Source organism: Crocodylus porosus, unplaced genomic scaffold (genome assembly GCF_001723895.1).
Source record: "Crocodylus porosus isolate Cpor-Errol unplaced genomic scaffold, CroPor_comp1, whole genome shotgun sequence".
Classification (NCBI taxonomy): Eukaryota; Metazoa; Chordata; order Crocodylia; family Crocodylidae; genus Crocodylus; species Crocodylus porosus.
Window position 1 is genome coordinate 47,319,907 of NW_017728948.1, and position 23,207 is coordinate 47,343,113.

A 23,207-nucleotide genomic window follows, 5' to 3' on the forward strand; every position below is an offset into this window, starting at 1 on the left:
GTGGCCAGTTTAAATGTATTGCTCAATTAACCAGTTAATTGTGTAATACATGTAACATGTAGCAGGAGCCTATGATACCCTAAAAGTTATGCAAGTCATTTTTTCTGTTTCCTTTTATGAGCTTGGATCTGAAGACATCATGTCTTTCTACATGTCCTCTCTCTGACCCATGACATGGGAGCCAGAAACTTGGGGGACTTGGCATCTTCTGAGGGTCTGAGCCACTCTCTTTGTACTCTATGTATGTCCTGGGATCTAAAATGTACTTGTCCCTTTCTAGGTGCCTGACCTCTCTCCTTGCCATCATGTGAACCCACCTCGTGGTACTACGCATAAAGCAGAGAGGGAATCTGGAAACAAACCAACCATTAAGAATGCATCTATGCAGCACAGTTTGGAGTATTGTGAGAACTATCTGAAAGAGTCACCAAGTGAATGACTGTTTGGATGCTTATCTAGCTGGGATCCTTTGACCCTAACTGACTTCCTGCCCCTGGGGTAGGAGGCTGGACTTGATGATCTTCAAGGTCCCTTCCAGCCATAATGTCTATGAAATCCTGGATACAGAAAATTAGTGTGGTTCTCTGCCCCGGCTAATTAGCCCTGCGCTGTGTTGTATCATCATTGGCAATCCCTTGTAGTAGAGGATGATCGTCTTCCACGTCTGCATTATCCGTGGGTTTGATGATGGCTGACAAGGCTGACCGAGGGCCAAAGCATTCTATTGCAACCTGGGCCTGTGTTTCAGTGCGGGATGGCTGGCTCTGGATTCTTGGTTCTGTTTGTGACACGCTGTTTCTGCTGCTCCCACTTTTCCATCTGCTGTTGTCATCACAAGGTTTTAAAGTACTGAGATTCTTGCAGCAGGCTCTTCCTCAATTTAGCATGGTCCTGGGTGATAGTCTCCTATGAGCTGATGTTGCATTTTTTCCAAGTTGGCCTTGAGGATGGCCGTGAAGTGCTTTCTCTGCTCTCCTCCTGAGCAGATGTTGCAACTGAGCTGGGAGAATAAAACTTGCTTTGGCAGTTTGGAGTTAAGACATCTGGGTGATGTGGGTGGCCCAGCGAAGTTGATGTTGGATGATCACTGCCTCATGCCTATGGTATTTGCCTGCAAGAGAATGCCTGTCTTCCCACCAGATTCAAAGCATCTCCTGGAGGCAGCGTTGATGATACTTCTCTAGTGACTTGTGGGGTCTCCTGTACATGGTCCACGTCCCCTGTCTATACAGTAAGGTGGAGATCATAACTGCTTGATAAAGCACGAACCTAGTTTCAGATCTGATGTTGCGATCTTTGAACACCCGTTTCCTCAGGCATCTGAAGGTTGTACTTGCACATTTGAGGCAATGTTAGATTTCTTCCTTGATGTCAGCCTCCTGTGAGAAATGGCTTCCAAGGTATAAGAAATACTCAATGTTCTCCAGAGTCTTACCATAAACCTGAATTACTGGAGCTGGGTACAGCTTATTTGATGCTCACAGACATGCAAAGAATGAGGAGATTGGGGTTAACGGTAGAGAACAAGCATACTTGATGCACATCTCAGGCTCTCAAGCAATGGCTCTGCAAAGGGAGGGATGAAAACACCCACTGAAATGAAAGGAAAAATTTGAGTATGATGTGCTCCAAGCTATTGTTTCAGTTTGTATTCTTTTTAGGCTAGGGCATTCTCAGTCATTAAGGCTTCAGAATGAATGGACTACTTAGTAACTTTCTGACAAGCTTTCTGTTTAAAGGCTCATCTTCTAAAAGTTCTGAGTTTATGCCTACATGATAAAACTTATTTTACCTGTTTGAGACACTCTCAGACATGCTACACTGTTTGATATACGCTGTCTCTGAACAGAAGCAGAACAGCTACAACTGTACAGTGCTGCAGATGGGTTAATTACCATGGACCTAACTGGCACGCTCAGTAGTGCTAATGATCCTACCTGCAGCAAGTGCAAAAGTGACTTCACTGCTTCCAGTTTGGGAGGCAGGCCATGTGAAACAGCATAGTGTTCATTGGCATGGTTAAGTTTTGGCCTAGCCATGGCTTTAAATTTACATTGTTATTTGGATTGTTCTGATATATGGTGTGGCCCTAAGAAGTGTAGGGCAGTTAGCAATCCAAAGTCGAGATAATCTGAACAGAGGTGTGAAGATATAGCCTTCCCAAAAAGCAGTATTTCTTGAAATTGACAGATTCTGTGTATGTTGTTGTACACACCTGGAACTCAAACCATAGCTCTGATTACATGCCAAAGGAACTGTCACTTGGGGAAGCAATACTTAACATGGTACTGAGTTAAGTTCTACAGATAGGCAAAAACCTAACGTACAGGATCTGAGGGAATTTCTGCCTCCCTGAGTGTATTTGAGGCCATCCCTCATGTAACCTGGAATATGAGGGGCTGTGCCCCTTTTTGGGGGGCTACATTGTCTCTACCCTGATAATGAAATTTTGCAGGGGCTCTCCCTTGGCTAAGTGACACTCTGAGCTCCCATGTAAGCCAGAATTTCACAGGGTCCTGAATAATTTGAATTTTAATCTCTGAATATGAGAAAATATAAAATTGAAGGATACACTCTCATTGCCCCATTGTGGGGGCAAAACTAGGTGGGAAAGGGGCATCGCTAAAGAGGCCTGGTCAAAGTAGAGGTGGGTATTTTAAATGAGTGTAGGGTACAGTGAAGTGTGGGGGCCAGCTTAGAATATAGCTCAGACTACATAACTAAGGAAACATGTGACCACCCATAAGCTGTTGTGCTATATGTGAGCAACAGCAGGGTCCCAGAGAAGGACAAGAGGCTAAGGGCCTCTCAAATGCTAGTAGTTTAAAGAGATTATAAGCAAAGGAAGATCTATAAATAAAGAAGGAGGGTTCTGTATTATGGGGACAGTAGGCCAATGAGTGGAAAAGAGTAGCGTCTCTTCCACACAATTAGTCACTTTAACTACCATGTAAAAAAGCTGTCAAGATTTTTGGGATGGAAACCATGTTTTGTGATTTATGTCACTAGGCTTGTTAACATGCTCCAAATGTTTTAATGAAAAACCATGATACTCATTCTACTATAATAATTTTTATAGAAAGAGATGAGAAATACTTAAGGTATGGACAAATGCACATTTTAGCCACTTTGCTTATTTGCACTATTGGAAGGTACTTGAGTGGTAGTGAAGATCATGCTATATACAGAAATCAATTCGCTCTAAGAACTTTGACGTTTTCCAACAAAAGTATCATCTGTTCTGAAAATTGTTAAAAGGATATCCCCTGAAATATAATATAGGGGTGTCACAGCATATTTACTCAGAAGTCATAAATGTTAAATTTAGGTGCTTAGTATCTGTTAGAGAGCAGTCATTAAAACTGGCTCTTTAATTATACTACAATTCTGCCTTTCTAAAATTATTATTATATAGAATTCTCAGGTCAGATAGAGTAACTACAGAATATGTTATAAATCTTTAAAGCATGGGAGGGGAATTATGAAAGCATCCTTCATTTCAGAAAACTCTCATATTTTGGTTCAACAGGGTAGTGTTGGCAATCAGAAGCATGATCCACCTGCTCTTTCCATTAGCAATTATATGATACCTTTGTGATAACCTGTGATCAGCACAGAACCATCCAGTAAGTTCCTTTATGACAAAGCTGTTCATCAGATGATATGAAAAGTTCTCTAGCAAAACTGAAGTGGAATGGAATTCCTTTCTACCATGGAAAAGAATCTCAGTGAGTCTGTAGCACTACTTTGTTCTTGCAAAATTTCATATTGGTCACTTGAGTTGCAAGCCCAATCGTTCATTTAGTGACTGGAATGAGAATGACTTAAAAAAAAGAACTTCCATGTTCAATACAAGTTGAACACACAAAAATTTAGTAGCTCAAAAAAAGAACGCTTTAGCTTTGTGAAGATCCAAATTAATTAAACCCATTTAGAAGTTCACAGATTCTGAAAAAGGAAGCTTTTTATGATAATTTTTTTTAAGGAAAACAATCCCTTATATTTTTGACCAGCTTGAGCCACATGCAAATTAGAGCGTAAAAGCCTTTGAGGACACTTGATAACTCTACAAAAGGTACTTGCACTAAATTCAAGATAAATCCAAAAATGGAGTGAGAAGATTTAAATACCTGTTACACTTTAGGCACTGATAGAAACGTTTAAATGACCTGGTTGGTATTTGTGGGATAGCTCTAAATTGGTTCCATCCACTCTTTCCTAGCATGGGGATGGGATGCCAGAGGGTGGTGATAGGCAAGTGTTTGTTATTCCCTCTGAACCTTTTCTATGGGGTAGCCCAAGGCTCCATCTTGATGCCCCTCCTGTTCAATGTTTATATGAGGAGAGATTGTACCTAGATTTTGAGTGGGATGCCATCAGTATGTTGATAATACCCAGCTCTCCCTCTTCTCTTCTGACCCTGGCCCTGCAATCAGTCCTTTCCCAAGGCCTAGCTACAGCTGTGGACTGGATGCGGGTGAATCAACTGAAATCCAGAGAAGACAGAGGTGATGGTCCGGAGGGAACACCACTTAACTTGAGGAGGACTGAAACACTCATAGATGGGTTTCAGCCTCCCCTGGTCACTCAGGTTTCTAGCTTTAGGATTCTTCTGGATCTTCTGCTGCACCAGACTCTCCAGGTGGTGGCTGTGACTAGGACAGACTTTTACCAACTCCATTTGGTAAGAAGACTGCTACCCTTCTTTCAGATTATGATCTGGCCACTATTATCCATGCCTTTTTTACTTCAAGGATAAACTACTGCAATGTACTCTATGAAGGGCTTGCCTTCTGACAAGAGTGGGTCACCAGAAGTCTATAACTCCAGTCCTCTAGCGTCTGTGCTGGCTCCCACAGTAGCTTTCTGGATACAATTCAAGGTGCTAGTTCTGACTTAAAAGGCTCTAAATAGCCTGGGCCCTACATACCTAAGGGCGTTCTTCCATCTGTCCTATCGCAATCCCCAAGGTCAACCAAGAGCACAACTCTTGCGAGTAAAATCAGTACATCAAGTCCACTTGGCGAGGACATGCGAGAGGTCATTCTCAGCAGCTTCTTCTCAGTTCTGGAACTCCCTCCCTGTAAAGGCCTGCCACAGCCTAAGCCTGGACATCTTTCAGAAGCACTGTACACTTTTCTATTTGGACAGGCATTTAGCAACCGTAACTAGGCCAAGATGGTGTTATTAGGTCTCTGTTTTATTCAGTCTTATTTTGTTATTGTTTTGTATTTGTTCTAGTTGTTTCATTTCTCTTGCTGTACACTGCCCCGGAGCCTTTGATGGAAAGGATAGCAAAAAGCACATAAATAAAAATAAACGTAAGGAAAATGATCCAGCCAAACAGCAGCAGCAACACTGAGAACTCAGTAGAGTCACATGGAAGCTTCTTAATGGAAGTTGAAACATGTTAAGGTTCTGTACATCTTACAACAACTAAATTAAATATTAATTTCCAATTCTGTTGCATAATCTAACCAAATAGAGAACCTTTTAAGCAACTCAGAATATTTCACTTTTGCAAGTGCACGTTTATGCTACTTTAAGGAGACAATATTACCACAGTTACTTGCATTAGGTAAATCTACAAATATAAGGTAGACTTGTTTAATATACAGTAATGGTGTGAAAAAGATCCTCTCAAATACCAGTAAAAATTCTCTCCTGTACCCAGCAAAGATTAGATCCTAAATAAACATTCAACTCACATTTGGAGATTAGTAAAGAAATGCACATTACCTCTCCTGACATATCAGGTGCCATAGGAATGATTGGCCACAAAGAGGAGTAGATTCCAAAAAATACTACCCAAAGTGCAATGCTGCCCCATATTGCTATATGGCTAAACTGTTAAAAATGAGAGAGAAGAAGAATCAATTATATTAGTATCTGTTCAGTGCCTAAAATGAACTAAGAACTACACAGCATATACTATACAAAAGATGGCCTTGGTCCCCTGAAGTTTACCTTGCAAATCATGTAAAGAGGGATTTTCAGAGCACCTGGCACACACCTGACTCTGCTACTTCTACATCGGTGCTAAATCTCCTACTGACTATTGGTTGGAGCAAAAAACTACTGATTTTCAAACAAAAAAACTGGACATGAAGCTTTCAGGTAGCTTAGCAATTACACCCAACTTCTAGCCACGTACCTTTCTGAACAAAACATGTTAACATAATTTTGCTCCAAGTCTCTCCTTTACTCTGCTTTTCATTTGTTTGTGACCCACATACTGTAACATTTCAGGAAAGGGTTGACTCTTTACTTGACATTGTGAGGTGCCTGTATAGTCCTAAATTTAATTATTAATAAGTAATAATGATGATTATTATTATCATCAGGAAAATACATCATCTATCACATATTTTAATAGTGTAGTTAGCATTTTCTTACCAATGTCCAATATGAGGTCTCTAACCCAGCTTTTAAACACACAGTTATCACCACAAACTGAAAAGAAAAGAAATCCATTATTTTTCTTCTACAAGTCTGATTCCCTCTACATTATTAATGGCACACATGCCAAAAAACTCTGATGAGTAGCTGAGAAAAATATCCGTAATTTTTACTATCTGAGGAACATTAACTGAATAAGAGTACTCCTTTGCTAATAATACACTCAGGTGTATTATTATATTACCAAGATTTGACTCATATTTCTATTGATATAACCCACTGGTTACATTCAGAATCTTACTATTTATTATTTTAAATTTAATTTCAATATAAAGCACTGTGAACTTCAATGTACCCAGTACACTAATGACCTTCTTACATAAATTCCTCATTTAGGATTTGATCCACAACTTTGATGGCAAAGGGATTCCTTTTTATTGATTTCAATGGGTTTGGAATGTACCCTCTTATTTGAATGAATTCTATTTTAAAAAACCCATGTTGTGTAGATTCTTTAGCATCACAGGAGACATTTAAAAATATTGTTAAAGTTTTCTTTTTTTTTTTGGTCTGCCTGAATAGGAAGTGTAAGATCCCATTTGACTTGTATTATCATTAGATGTTATTGTTTTCAGAAAAATCTGAGTGTATTATGAGCAAAGGTGTACTCTTATTCAATTAATGATCCTCAGATAGTATAAAATTATGGGTATTTTTCTCAGACACTCAGAGTTTTTTGACAAAGAAACATGGGCTGTAAAACCCTTTTCTAGAATAATTCTTGAGCTTCTGTATCCAAAACGGTTTGTGTTTAGAAGTGGCTCATAGAAAACCTCTCTGAAAAAAGAGAAAAAGGAATCAAGTTTTTTAGTCATATTTGCTAACCTTAAAGACACAAACTGATTTCTTTGGTCTTGAATTTTGACACACTTCTTGAAGAAGTGACCTGATCTGAAATGACCTGATCTAAAACACTTCTATGACTGCATTCTATTTAAGGGAGAACAACTGACTTGGCATCTTCAGATACTGGGAAAATAACTGATAGCTTCTATACTTAAACTGAATTGAAAGACCTAGATTTTATCTGAATATCTTAAATTTTTTAAAAGTTCTACCTGAATGTAAAAATGGTCTATTCATTTGTCTACATCTCAGCCAGAAGACCAGAATTTTGAAACCAAAGGATTGATAACAACAGCTAAACCCAAACAGCATTTACTGTGTACAAAATAATGAGGCCTTGTAACCTCTTTATAAAGATCTTGAAAAAACTCAGAAAGAATATGTTGTTGTTGATAATCAGACTCAGGGGTGGGCAAAATGGTGAATCCGGCCGGCAGCCAGACTCCATTTCCCAGCAGCCCCTGCCTGTGTCACTGCAGCTGGTTTCCATGGAGACGGCAGGAGCAGCGGGGTTTGTCACAGTATGGGGTCAGGGTTTCCACAGAGACCAGCCCCAGTAGTGCTGGCGTGGTGCGTGGCTGGGTGCGGAGCTGCTCTGGGACATGGGTCAGGATCTTGTGGCAGTAACAGGGCGGGCTGGAGCCTGGGCACAGCTGTGATCTAACCAGAGTTAAGACACCTAATTCAGAGATAAGTAAATCATCCATACTGCTCTGACAGTTGATAGTTCTTAAAATTAGGACTACAGAGGAATAAACCTTCCTCCCAAATAGGTGCAGGATTTTAATTTCTTATCAATTAGCAGCCCTTTAGAAAGGCTCACATATTCAGCTGATAAAAATCAGTATGGTTAGTGTCAGGAATCTTAAAGGTATTTATATATCTATACTAGGGAGCTTTGTAGAAGAAACTAAGATGTCTTTTAACCAAAGCAGCAGTTACTACATAGTTCTGTAACTCGTTGTGTATGTTACAGGTCTTGCTCTGTGCTCCCATACTCAAATAATGCATCTGTTAGTAGCTACAGAGCCTCATGTCTAGGGTGACCATATGTCACGGATTAGCCAGGACAGTCCTGGACTTCAGAGGCTGGTCCCAGCCAGCTATTGGGAATTATAATTGGAGTCCTGGAAACGTAGGGGCATGGGGCACAGTCCGGCCAGGAGTCAGTGCGGCATGGAGCACTTTGCAGGTGGGCAGGCAAGAACTTCTAGGGCTGCGCTTAGACATCATACATACCCTGGGATAAAACATTTTATTTTGGGACAAAGTGCAAGTAAATGTACAGATGCTCCTTTATCTCAGAGTAAATCCTAAAAAATCCTTGGCTAAAAGGTAGCAATTTATCCTAAGACACTGCAGAGCATATCTGTGCAGTTATCCTGAGTTAGTACCATTGAATAAATGGCAGAAACATGGTACTGCATTCAGCTGCTCACTAAATCCTGATTAGAAAGGTGATGTGTATACACACCAATCCCAGGATATTTTTGTTCTGGATAAATTCAGCCACATCTTATCAGATCTTATAAATTCAGGCACATGCAACTTCTGTTCCTAGCCTAGATGTCCCCTATTCTAACGGTTCTCAACTACGGGTTTGTAAGCAGGTTTCAGGGGGCCTGCAGGGCTGTGGATCTTGTGAGAACATGATCTCCAAGGTCAGGGCAGTCCACACCCAGGCTGAGCCTGCTGCCACTGCCACCATCAGATTTAAAGGAGAAAATCATGGATTGGGAAACTATGGGTTTCCCCTTGCAGGATGGCAGTATTTCTCCTGCAAGGGGATGCTTGGAGCTGGGAGGAGCAGGAGAAGGCCAATACAACACGGGGCACCACATGCATGTTTGTGCACACACATGCACAGAGCAGCCATGCAGCAGTGGAGAGCAGCTCCTACATCTCCCCACAGGTAAGTCTTGTGGGGAGGGGCATGTGCGCCCTGATTACTGCACCCACAGCAGGTATGGGCTGCAGTCACGCCAGACTGGCCAGTGGGACCTGGTACAGGAGGGTGGAGGAGGACAGTGATACTCATTCCTACCAGGACCGCCCCCCACCAGCTACACTGCCAGCAACAGCAGTAATGGACTGGGGGGGAAGAGGGGGGGGGGGAAGGAGGAAGGGGACAAACTGCCCTCACTTCCTTGTAAGTGGCCTGATTGGGAGTGGCAGCAGCCAGGTCATTCCTCCATCCTATATACTCCTCCCCTTCCACTCCCACTGAGAGTCAGGAATGCAGGGCACTGGTAGGGCCAGGGGGCTGCAGATCAGTAGTGAGGCACACCAGCATGGCCAGAGGGCTATAGGTTGGGAGTGAGAGGGGCCACCAGATCAGGAGTGAGGGGGGCTTTGAGTCCAAAAAGGTTGAGAACCACTGCCCTATTTTATACATAAACTAAAATATACATAGGTTTCTTCCTTGGACAAAACCTTTTATCCAGGGATCCTATAGGCATACAAGCCCATTGTCCCAGTTTAAGTATCTGTGAAGTATCAAGATAACATTTTTTCCCTGGGACAATAGCAGCTAATTCAAATCAACTGTCATCAAGCTGCATGTGTAAGATTGTCCATCCTGTTCTGATGCAAGTCAGAACAGGGACAATCACAGCCTGGAATAAACTGGGTCTGTTTTTAGCGGTAGTGTTGGCCAAGTATGTAAGTGCAGGTATGTCTAAGATCTGAACTGCTATAAAACTCAGCTGGCTCAAGGATGAACATCCTTTAATCAGAAGAATTATATATCCCATTAAGCACATTTGACAACTCCCTGTATGTTATCTGAGGGCAGCAAACCATGTCTGGTTTGGTCCCACATGTACCTCAATGAAACTTAGGTGGAACTTTGATGTCTCCATTTCAGAAGGTGATACAGTTGTGAGATTCAAGAGACCCTAGATAGAGCCTCTGTTTTGGACAGTAATTACCTACAGGCCTATACTTGTGCTTCTGAGCATGTGGGAAGCAATCCAGTTACACTACCTGAACACCTTGCTCCTATCTATGCTCTATTGCAATCCAATTGCTAAGGTCTATTTTGAACACGGCTAGAAAACTGACAGAACCTAATTCAACTTTAAAATGACAGTTGCAGGCGGTGCCCTGAGAATAGTCTTGTTTCTTCACTTTATTTGTGAGACACAACATTGTATCAACTCTTTCATACAGAAAAATGAGAAGTCAAAAGTATGAAAAATATACATGCATAGTATACAGTTATTTATAATCAGTAAATAACATTTTCATAGAATCATAGAAGTAGGGTTGGAAGGGACCTTGTAGATCTTCAAGTCCAACCCCCCCCCCCAGGCAGGAGAAAAACCGGGCTCAAATGACTCCAGCCAGGTAGGCATCAAGCCTCTTCTTAAGTACCCCCAGGGAAGGAGCCAGCACCACTTCCCTTGGAAGTTGATTCCAGATCCTAGCCGCCCTGACTGTGAAGTAGTTCTTGCGGATGTCTAATCTAAACCGACTCTCCAACAACTTGGGGCCGTTATTCCTTGTTATACCGGGGGTGCTAGGGGAAACAAGGTCTCTCCCGAACCCTTCTGGTCCCCCTAGTGAGTTAATAGATGGTCACCAGGTCCCCCCTCAGCCTTCTCTTGTGAAGGCTGAACAGGTTCAGGTCCCGCAGTCTCTCATTGTAGGGTCTGCCCTGTAGTCCCCAGATCATGTGGGTGGCCCTCCTCTGGACCCTCTCAATGTTGTCCACATCCCTCCTGAACTGGGGTGCACAGAACTAGACACACTACTCCAGCTGTGGCCTGACCAGTGTCACGTAGAAGGGCAGGGCCACCTCCTTGGCCCTACTTGAGATGCACCTGTGGATGCATGACAAGGTCTGGCTAGCCCTGCCACCCATGACCTCGATTATTAGCCCATGTTCATCTTGGAGTCAATAATGACTCCAAGATCCCTTTCTGCCTCCATGCTCTCAAGAAGGGAGTTGCCCATCTTATAAGTGTGCTGCTGGTTACTACTGCCCAAATGCAACACCCTGCACTTGTCAGTGTTGAAAAGCATCCTGTTTTTGTTAGCCCACCCCTGTAACCTATCTAGGTCTTGCTGCAGTCTTTCCCTCCCTACTAGTGTGCTCACTTCACCCCAACTTTTGGTATCATCAGCAAATTTAAACAGGTTGCTTTTCACCCCATCATCCAAATCGCTGATAAAGAAATTGAACAGCACAGGCCCAAGGACCAAGCCCTGGGGGACTCCGCTGCCCACTTCTCCCCAGGTCGAATACGACATGTCCACCACCACCCTGCAGGCAATCTGCAATCCACCTGACTGTGTAGGCACCAATGCCACAGTCACGTAGTTTTTTTAATGAGGATGGGGTGGGAGACGGTGTCAAAGGCCTTGCTGAAATCCAGAAAGACTACATTCACAGCAACACCTGCATCCAGTGCTTTTGTGACCTGATCATAAAAGGCAATCAGGTTGGTCTGACATGACCTGCCCCTAATGAAACCGTGCTGGTTGCCCTTGAGCATCATCCCTGAAGCTGGCCCATTGCAAATGTGCTCCATGATGATCTTCTCAAAGAGTTTTCCTAGGATTGAGGTAAGACTGATGGGCTTATAGTTGCCCAGGTCTTCCCTCCCTTTTTTAAAGGGGAGGAGCACGTTGGCTATCTTCCAAACATCTGGCACCTGGCTCAAGCACCACGATCGCTCGTAAAGCCATGCCTAGGGCCCTGCAATAACCCCTGCTAGCACCCTCAACACCCTGGGGTGGAGAGCATCTGGACCTGCTGATTTGAACACGTCCAGCCCCTCCAGAAGCTCTCTAACCCAGTCCTCCCCAACCTGAGATCTGGAGGCGTTCCCCTTGAGTCCGTCTTCCATCGCGGTGGGGGAGTCCCCATATATTGTGTGGGTAGAATGAAAGATGGAAAAGTTGAGAAAAACAGATTAGGAAAAAATGATGTGATAGAATCCCAGACAAGTGTAGCAAGACTTACAGTGTAAACAATGTTTCCCAAAAGTAGGTAGTCTGATGTTTTACCATTGCCAAAAACAGTGCCTGCAGCAAAACAGAATGGTAAGTTTTAAAAAAAGGCATGGTAAATTGATTCATAATTTAGATTTTGAAAAGATATAATCTAACAGGACTCTCACTTCAGGTAATTCAAAATCTTTTGCTCCCAACACCAAGCAAAGCACAACTCCTCAGGTGAGCTATAAAGAGTTTTTGTCTTAAGTAGTGATGATCAGTGGGGAAGTGTCACCCACTGGTCACACTACCAATTGTTAGTACTTAACTGTCTAGAACCTTCGATTGCTGCTGACTTGTGCTTTCCAAAAAGAGCTTTCCAAAGAAGACAATTAATGCAAAATACCTAAGAAATTAATATATACTTTTATTTTTTTTCCAAAACAACTTTCTTCAAAGAGAGTGTAAAAAACCACATAGTATGTACTGATCATATAGGCCCAAGTTAGGCAGCTTTCATTGACAGCGTTAGGGTTTGAAGAGACAGCTCTTTGTGTATTATTCAGTAAATTGACTTTATAAATAAAAATAAGCAGACAAGATGCACAGCCCTATTAAATAGTAAATTATTTAAAACTAAAGTTACCCCTGAATAAGATGATGTATCCATAGGAAAGTTACCATGCAGAACACATTCTGTGTCTACATCCCTGGTCAATTTAATTCTGGGAAGGCAGTTTGCTCAATGCAAATTATCTCCTATACCACACACTGGGCAGCTGTCACAATAGGGCTTTCTGAAGGCAGTTAGCTTTCTAAAGGCAGTTGGGAGAACTAGTCATGCATTTTCTCATGATCACATTGTAAATTTGCTAGAGTAAAATCTGGGTTAAATTATGCAAAAATAATCATGGGTAGGTCCACACCCTTGGATTTGTGTCAGTCCAGAAAATATTCAGGCCAACATCATGATCTTTATATTTTTGCAAATCTGCATGTTTTCGATTCAACAAAGATGAGCAGGGGCCTAAGGCAGTTGCCATATTAGGAGAAATGAAAAAGACTACAACTTTTTAGTCTGGAAAGGAGAAGGCGGAAGGGGATTAAGATAGGTTAAATAAAATCATGAAGGGTGCATAGTAGTAGAAAAGGTTTCTATCCCAGGTTCTGCAACATAAAAATCCAATATGTACCTCAGCTTTTCCCTTTTAAAATGTGACTGATACTGCTTTACGTCACAGTGGTGGTAAGGTTTAAGCCTGGAGTGTCATACATATAGCCCACAGGCTGAATTCAAACTGGGTTATTAGGCTGCAAGTGGGTGCCAGAAGTGGGGGGCCACAGTATGTCACAGAATCTGGGGCCCTCTGGCCCCACTGGGCATTGTCATTGTTAGCAAGCTTAGCATTGGCCACTCCTAGGCACACTCCTTCAGACCTGCTGCTGCCAAACCTCTCGCTGCAGCTGCAACCACCTCTGTGGCAGCCCTCTCATTCCAGCTGGATCTGGACTACAAGGAGCCTTGCAGTCTAGATCCAGCATGACACTCCAGGTGAGTTTGACCCTGGTCCAATTCTATGTTTGGTCAGATGTGAAAGCCTAGGAAAGAAACCACAATAAAGGTAGCATCAGAAAAAAAACCAACTTGGAGACCAGACTGGAATCAAATGGAGGAAAAATTGAATGACTAGATGTGTTTAATTTAGAGAAAAGAAGTTTAAGGTGGGTTGGGATAGAAGATCTCCAGTATTTGAAAGATTACCATAAAGAAAATGGTAAACAGATTTTCCTTGGCACGAAGGGCAGCAAGCCAGATTTAGATCAAAATGCAGGAAAAAAAAAACTTTAATTGTACAAACTGCAGGACAAAGTAACTAGCTGCCAAGTGAAGCTGGGGAATCTCCTTCATTATAGATTTTCAATATGAGGCTGGACAGGCATCTATATAGAGTAGTTTAGGAACAGCAAATCCTGTATCTGTTCAGAGGAATGGACAATATGACCTGAGGGCCTTGCCAACCCAATGATTTTATGAAATTAGCAAAAAATTTTAGAGTCAATGATTAAGCCTTAACACTTTAGAGGAACCTGCCATTTTTGTTATTTCAGTTCTGCCCCCCCGCCAACACATGAGTGAGATTGTCCAAGAAACATAGGATCTTCTGAAATATTCACTAGTATTTTTCCTGCCAGCAACAGCCCATGCAACTGATATAGCAAGCCCTGAAATATACTTTCCAAAAGTTGTGGGAGACTGGGAATGTGCACAATCCATCCACTGTTACTAGATTGTTCAGGAAAAAATATAATGCTGTTAGTACTTATGACAGTAATTCTGGGATATTATTTTTCAAGAAAAGTGAGAAAAAATTCAGTGTGTGCGCGCCTTTTACTTACTTACCATCCTGGAGGGCTTTTAGTGGAAACCAAAACAGAATAAATGAGTGGAAGAGGCCATTTAAACAATGAAGCCAGAAAACCTAAGGGAAAACAAAAATCCATGAGAACCATTTGCGATAAACTAGCTCTCTGAACCTTGACCTTTCCTTTTTTATCTTTGAGCTAGATTCACAAAATGCGTTTCTGTCAGGCCACCTCTGTGAACTAATAAAACTGACAGGCACTTTCTGCCTCTCAGCTTTTCATGGGTCACTTATTTATATGTTTTGAAAAAGGTGCTTATTATCTCACTTTTAATTTTAAGTTATCAGACAATTTTAAAACATATATAAAAAACAATACTTTTTATCACAACGGAAAATTTAGGGTTTAGATTTTCTTTTCTCACATAATGTCCCTATTATGCACATTTTGCACAAAACACATTTTTATATACCTAGACTCTGTACTTCTGCCTTAGAATCATTTTAACTAATTTCTTATTTAATTTTTTTTCTTGGTTTTCATCATATATATCACTATATTCAAGGCAGCATGTCACATAAAAGCTTTCCTATTTTATAGGAAATACGTTACTAAACAATATTCCATTTACACTAAACTACTATAATTTTACTAACAAATGTATCACCATTTACAAAAGACATACTTATTAAAACAGTTATGTACATTAAATACAAAGAGATCATCAGTGAGGTTTATAGTTTATAATATATACAGGTATGAAAAACTTAATGAACTATAGAAAAAAATGAATTTTGAACACTTGCATCCTTCAGGACAGCAGTCATGTTTTATTATTAGAAACGCCATTTACATGCATAAGCTTTATTGTACAAAGCTGACACATATTAACACTTTTAAGGCAGTTCAAACAATAGAAATTAAGTTGCCTGCCTTATAGCATTTTCCACTGCGTCTCAAAGTTCTTTGTTAGCTTACCCCACTACACCGGGTTGTATTTACGCTCCAATACTTTGCACATTTGAACTTGTGTTACTCATTAACCTCTGTCTCTCCCCCTCACTATGTCACTACCACAAGTTTTTATTTGACAGAAAGCACAGGTGGGTGCAAGAAAAATTAGTTCTACTTTTCCATTTTCCTGACCACTACTTATTGTCACATGCTAATCCTTTAACCTCTATCATGGCCTCATAACCTCTGACCCTTTTTACCATAACAAACCTTTGCATCATCAGTCAGTGCAATGATTCCAAATGCTTATATAGCTAGGCATTTTGTAGCCATTTCCTTATAACTTTTCAAAGACTTTCATGGATAGAGCCACACAATATTTCCACTAAAGTTAGTGAAAGCTTTGGCACAACTCTGAACACTAAAAGTTAGCAATTTTTAAATGGAAACATTTATCCATTTAAAAATATTACACATTTCAGTTTTTGAAGCACATATAGATGTAACTGACCCGATTTAAAATCTTTTGGATCAGTTAACTATAAAGTCTGGTAGCATATCATTTTTCACCAATAGTACTCAGCAGGACACTTTCCTTTGGGCCTATTTAGTGTGTTTTAAATATTATGAACTACCAGGAATATATTCAAATAAAAGTATACACTAGAAAATATAATAATCTGTTACTATAGTATGTACAGTATAGTAGGTACAGAGTATAGTACTCTGAAGCAGAGCGAAAGTACATAATTCTGATACATACATGTTACTCTATTAGGAATGCACAGCACTACTCTCTTGGGCAGCACTAAAAGCAGATCGATCATGGATCTCAATACAAAAATTAAAATCTTACACATTTTAAAAGTAGTTACCATTGTACAATAAACTCTCTATTTTACCCATACTCCTGACCAGCAATTTTCAGCTTTGCTCTCAGGCAAAAAAGGAGTGCCTGAAGAGAAATTTGTACCCATCTGTCTGAGCAAAGAGTGTAGAACTTACATATTATATAGAATGGGTCAACTTCTCAGTGAGTTTAACTTCATATAAACAATTGACTTAATTCCTACTGACCAGGTAAGAATCCAGTCTTATTACATTATCACATAAAATCTATTACTAATCATCATATGGAGATGTTTCTAAGTAGAGACCATAAATTGAGCATTTAGGTAGCAATACCTTTAACTATGATTACTCAAATATTTACTTACATTGTTTGAAGCTTGCCAAATAAATATTTTAAAATTAAATCAGCATAACAAAATTGTACTGCCCATCAATATGTGCATAAAATATATGCACGTATCTCTATATATAATTTCATGCTATTCCCTAAAACACAAAATACAAAGTCAATAATTTACTTGATAAGTACAAATGTGGCAAACTTAAAAAAAATGCAATTTCTAGGATTTCAGTTTGCTTTTCCTTTATTTTTGTGGTTTTTCTATTTAAATAAAATCCAAAAACAAGTTGTATGGATTCTAAAACCAAATCCAACTTTCAGTTGTATTTCTGCTATTCTTTTCAAAACTAAACTCTGCAATACAGTTATCTCCCAATTCCTACCAACATTAGCCGCAGACCTCAATTAACACACTATTTATTTTCCTTGATAAAACAAAAATGACTGTTTTTTTTCACAGCTCAAAATTAATGAAGAATGGTGTAAGGCTCCTCCCCTACAAATTTAATGACAGCTCTTATTGTCCTTTGCTTTACTTCTCCACAGGGGTCAGTAATCCATTTCCACACAACAGTGCAAGTACAGAAGACCTGAAGACCAAGAGGACAAATCACTTCTGCCTCCAAGAGACAGCTTTATTACCAAGAGACAACAGTTTATTTTTAATAGTACTTTCCAGAGTCTCCAAACTGGATAAATATGACTTGTGCTTTCACACAGACAATCATTTCCAGTCATTGAAGACAGATGGGAATACTAAAAGAGCAACTCTTAATTTTTAACTTTATATGAATACATGACAGAAATAAAATGGATCATCACAGCTTACGATTATTAAAGATTGCTTTAATTTCAATTAAAGTAATTTCTACCTTTGTGTTGAAGTCCAGAGCATTTTGAGAAGTCTTATATAACTCAGGATATTTTAGCATATTTTCTTTTTGGCAGGATCTTTCAAATATTCCAAGAGTCAGTGGAGGCATAGCTGTAAACATCTAATAAATACATAAATAAATAAATAAATCACAGAACTGGAGAGCTAAGTTATTAAAACTAAAAATAAACTTTAATGTAAATGGTTAAAACAGGAATTAAAGATGTACAAACAACTCACCACGTTGTAAAGACCTATACACCATCTCTCAAACAGAATTTGTCCAGAAAAGCCATTAACAAAAGCAAACCAGATCTGGAAAAAAAGTCAAGACACAGGGCTTAAATATTTTTCCATGTTTTAAAATATACTTTAGCTTTTTCACTAAAAGGACATTTTCAAAACACAATCACTAGTCACATAAAATTAGCAATTCTTTATCTTTAACTAAATCTTAACCTGTTTCTACAAAGAAACTAGATTAAAAAAAGAACAACTGAGGTGGATTACAGGTTTTCAAAATGATTTATGGAATTGTACTACTAGTACACTTTAGTACAATATTTTGAATCTGAGAATTAAAATTCAATTCAGAGAAAATCCACAAATAAAATTTAAGCCTCATCTTACAAAGATCAGTTAGTGCAAACAATTTTCCATTAAAATGTTTTAAGTATACGTTCTGCACTGAGAAATACATCGTACTTTCCCCCACAGATCTCACCAGTCAATTAGATCAAGCTTTCCAATAGAAAAAACAAGCACTGAGCCTCATTTGCAAAACGGTTTAGAGTATTTGAGAAGAGTACTTTAGAAGGCCTTTTTTATATTAGTGTAATCCCTAGCACAAGATTTCACATGAAATAAGGTTCTTTATGGCATAATTCTGACAGACTTGCTCCTATTTTCTACTATGCTACTCAGTAGGAGGGGAATGTAGGGTGAAATAGCCAATAAAATGAAATGGGAAGAATCAGGTGCTAATGAAATTTGCTATTTATAAGTTTACTCATTAAATCAATTATATCATTTACATTTTACTCACCCGATCAATTTAAATATAAATTCACATTAAAAATAAATGTAAATCTAAAACATTTCTACTTATAATTGAAGCTTTCTAGTTTATTTAAATATCACAGAAAACCAACATTTTGGCAACTTAACATTTCTACTGTTTTAAATACAAAACACTACATGAAATGGAATTTAAAAATAACTTTGAATCAGCATAGATCATTGCTCAGCAATAAGATTGCACAAAAAACAAAGAAGAAAAAGACTGACATGCTAGTCAAGTGAATTTTAGATGTTGTGTTGCATAGACTTTGCCACAGTTCACGTTTCATTTAACCTCATTATGGAAGCATGAATTGCTACAAATTCACCGTTTATCAATATGTACCCAGGCTGGCCTCTACATGACCAGTTTCTATGAACAAACTGGCCTTATTTTATGACAATGATATGCTTGAACGTACATAAAAATAAATATCTTGATTGTGAGATGGAAAAGAAAACAAAAAGAGCTATTTTGTGCACACACAAACATTAAAAAGTTAAAATAATCCTAAAACTGAGACCCATTAAGCAAAGAAATTAAAACTTAAGACTCATACTCCATGTTGGCTAAAATTCATTAATAAGAACTATGACTTATAACCTATCAAACAATACTGTTTGCTAATCTTAATATTTAATTTCCTCTATATGATTGGTGTGCTCAAACTTATTTTGTGTTTTAATACCTCAGTTATTGTTTGGAAAGAAACAGTACTGTATGACAACTGACAGGTCAGAGTCTACTGTGGTCTGTTGTTCTACATCTTTTGCCTTTGAATTTTTTCAAGTATGATGTAAACACATTTCTGTGAGTATATAAAACATAGTAACTAATGGTTCTTAGCAATAACTCTCTAAAAGCCATATCTTACTGTACTAGCATGTAAGATGCCAATACAGTTGTATAACTAAAATAGAAAAAGCAGTATGTTAGAAGAATAATATTTGAACTGCTAATTTAAGCACTCAAAAGGTAAAAGTTAGAAAATGCCAGAATTTAGGATTCTGTCCAGCCTTAATTGTACCATGTGTAGGCATTATGTTATAGTCTTTAACTACATAATCACATTTTACTCTTTTCATCTCATTCTTTGCACAGGAAAATGGTGATTTTGAAAAATTCTTTCAGCTAAACCTGAATGGAATTTAATGGAGAAGAGAAAAGGCACCTCTGGAGTCCTGCCTTTTCCCTCTAAGTTTCAAGGATCTACTGAAAACAATAGCAGTGTTATAGCTTGCAGAAAAAAAATTGAAAGTTAAAATATTAGGCAGCTAAAATTGAGATAGCAATACTATAAGTATACCATTTTTATTAGAAATTGTTAAAACTTGCAAAGTCAAGAACTCAGTATCTGAATTATACTCAAATTAAATGTGGTCTGTGCAGCATTAATATAATTATCTTACAGGTAGAAGGTAAGATAGATATGTACCTTTACAGATGTAATGTCTTTACAGTGTACAGGTAGACATTATGGCCCCTGTTGAGGAAAACAGTATCCTGTTGTCTTACTAGACTATGTATATACTTAAACATTCTCCTAAATCAGGGTCATAGATAACCTAATGGAACTCAGGTTTCTGGGTTTTATCTCTGTGCCTTAAACACAACACATTCTTTTTCTTTCCTAAAATCCTTTATTCCATTCACAGCCCATTCAGAGTCCTGAATTAGGTCCGTCTTCTCTTGAACAAACAGTATGTGATCATGTAGCTTGCAATAAAATGCATATGTACATAACGTATAAATATGCCCCCTGACGAAAGTTACACTTGAGATGAAATTAACCTGTAAATTGCACCATAAATAGTAACCTGTCACACATTCAGGAAATCAATAACATAACAAAACAGGCTGCCACGTGCCCCACCCCCCCCAACTCTACAAAACGTGTAACATTTTTGTGGATGGTTTCCATCACACTTTAAATTGAACACATATGGAAGGGTAGCCCTGCCATGCAGCCTGATGTCAGTTGCATGGTGGGGCTTGCTTGACAGCTTTCCCATTAGCAGGCTGACAGTTCCGTGGTGCAGCTCTGTATGACTGACAGCCCCTGCATGAAGCTGCACCATTGTTTTCAGGGAGCAAAGTGGAGGGGAACCCACCAGCTGAGCCAGGGTGCCAAGTCATAAGGAGCCCCACAGCTCACTGGAACTCGGCAGCAGAACAAGGCTTGCTCCTCAGACCCCACGGGAGCTGTAAGGCAAGGCAAGGCAAGCACTGTGCTACGTTGGGATGAACTGTGGGGCTCAGCACAACATGCAAGGCACTTGACTCATCCCAGTCATGGAGACCTTTGGATCAGGGAGCCATTCCCTGATTCTGGGGTCCCCATGTGCCAACACCTTTAAAAAAAATCACATACCGGCAGATCCTTGTGCCTGTGAACCACAGGATCAGGGAATTTGTCTTCAATCCTGGAGTCCCATGTGGCATGGTATGATTTTGGGATCAGATCCCAATTGTGTTAACATATGAACATGTACTGTAAAGGTTGTATAGCCAATACTATTTTTGGCAGATCCTAGCTTTTTAGTGCTTGATTTTTATAATCTTAACATACAACATGTATGTATACTTTTTTAGGTTATTAAAACTAAATTGAAAATAACTATAGAATATTCTTCTTCTGTAGATATCCCTTGATTTTTAAAAACTTGACACTGGGAGGTGTGGATGGTTGGTAGAATACTTGGTTGTATTGGGACTTGGTACTTTCACAGACAGGTGCACGAAGAATGCCAGTTAGGGGGAATGATGTTTCAGATCTCTAGTAAGATGGAATCAAAGTTGTGGGGCCTGGTATGTAGCACAGTTGTGGCTGTTTTCTCCAGTTTCCAGTACATGATAGCTGGGTGACAGGTGCAATGGTACACATTGTTAGGTGGCTTGCCTTTAATTTCCTTACTTTTATGGGTTTGTAATATGTGTAGCAAGTTTGGCTGCTTCAAAAATCAACTTTTTCATGTATTCATTTTCCATGGTATTTAATGCCTACTTAGGAATGGGGGCTTGGGTAGAGACAGAAAAACAACTATTAAAAGGAGATTTTTTTTGTAAACCTGTACTTGTGCCAGTATCTTCATATAAACCCTGGTCCACTGAATAGTATGACTAGCAAATGTGGTTTCAGATCTATGCCTGGGTATTTCTCCCCCAAGTAAGCTTATGTACACCCAGGCCCAACCACAACATAGACCCTGTGTGCATGGCAAAAACTGTTACTTACTATTTTACTAACAGTTAAAAATGAACCCAAATCAATCTTCTTCTCTGCTCATTTCCCAATTTGTCTAGCAAACTATAGGGGATTTGGTATTGTTTCTAAAAAAATAACTGACCAAAAAATAAAAGTAGAAATGAGAAGAAAATACCTTTTGTCACAGCCAGGGTTTAAGCTTACTAATAAAATGTGTGAAAGTAACATAAACAAGAACTTTATAATAAATTTAAAAAAAAATAAACGTTAGCTGCATGGGAAATTTTATACCAACTGACTACTTGTCTTAAAGAAATACAGGAGTGTATATCCAATTTTAACTCTAATTTAAGAACAACATGAAAACTATGAGGTTGTTCCAAGACGCATGACATTATAACACTTTTATCGCTTTAAAAATGTGAAATGCGTTCTTAACTTTCAAACAGAGTTTACACCTTGGTGCTGCACCCACAAACACTGCTATGAACCATACCCCACACATTTGCTCGTTCCATGTGTGCCAATTCCCAAGTAATGAAATGTAAGCATCTTACAGCAGCCCTGACCATGCATCAGATTTGTTCTTTGGTTCCTTGTCTCTCAAGTGTAGTGCTGTGCTGTCAGGGATGGTCCAAGGTAGGTACGTGGCTTCATTTCCAGATGTTATACTTAGAGTGGGAGCAAGTAGGAGGAGCTTTTTTCACAGCAGCACTCATAATCTAAAGTGTTACCCAACTCAATTTTTAAGGTTAAGATGGAGAGAAACTGGGAACAGTTACGTTAATAGACCCTGTAAAGGACACTATCTTGCAGCTTCATTTTTGAAATACATGCTGTGCCTGAAAAGACAACAAATCTTAGGAAAAAATAAAATCAGGAAAGATCTTGGTCTGGCCTCTGGCAAGGCCAAGGCCTCAAACTGTGGCACCACAAGGTTCAAACATGTGGCTGTGTCCATGGGTTAGAACACATGAACACTTGAAGCCCTTTCAATAGGGGAACATTTTGAAGAGTAGCAGCTAGTATGTTCTAATGGTTGTGTGAACAGAAGAACCACCATGCAAAATGGAGCACACCAGCTCTGACTTTAACACTCCTTCAACCAGCTGGACTGGGTTTGCTACATTTTGAATCAATCTCAGCTCCTTCACATATAACAATTAAAACATACTAGTTGCTGCTCTTTTGAAATGTTCCCCTTTTGAAGGGGCTCCAAGCCTTCTTCTAGCCACACTGTATGAATACCAATACTGATTGTCTAGGGTACCTGTAATTAACATGGAGACTCATTGCCCAAGATGTTTTTGGG

The 23,207-nt window shown here is 39.4% G+C and overlaps 1 protein-coding gene across 5 annotated transcripts in view; it reads right to left on the reverse strand.

The window, feature by feature from the left end:
• Window positions 1-23,207, reverse strand: part of ATP8A1 (ATPase phospholipid transporting 8A1) — a 186,623-nt gene that overhangs the window by 24,481 nt on the left and 138,935 nt on the right. For all 5 annotated transcript variants that reach the window (XM_019552930.1, XM_019552927.1, XM_019552929.1 and 2 more), the window contains 6 exons: window positions 17,871-17,945; window positions 17,629-17,751; window positions 14,648-14,726; window positions 12,275-12,336; window positions 6,397-6,453; window positions 5,740-5,847 (listed from right to left, as the gene is read on the reverse strand). In XM_019552930.1, the coding sequence (XP_019408475.1) occupies window positions 5,740-5,847; window positions 6,397-6,453; window positions 12,275-12,336; window positions 14,648-14,726; window positions 17,629-17,751; window positions 17,871-17,945 (504 nt within the window). The remainder of the gene's footprint in view (window positions 1-5,739; window positions 5,848-6,396; window positions 6,454-12,274; window positions 12,337-14,647; window positions 14,727-17,628; window positions 17,752-17,870; window positions 17,946-23,207) is intronic.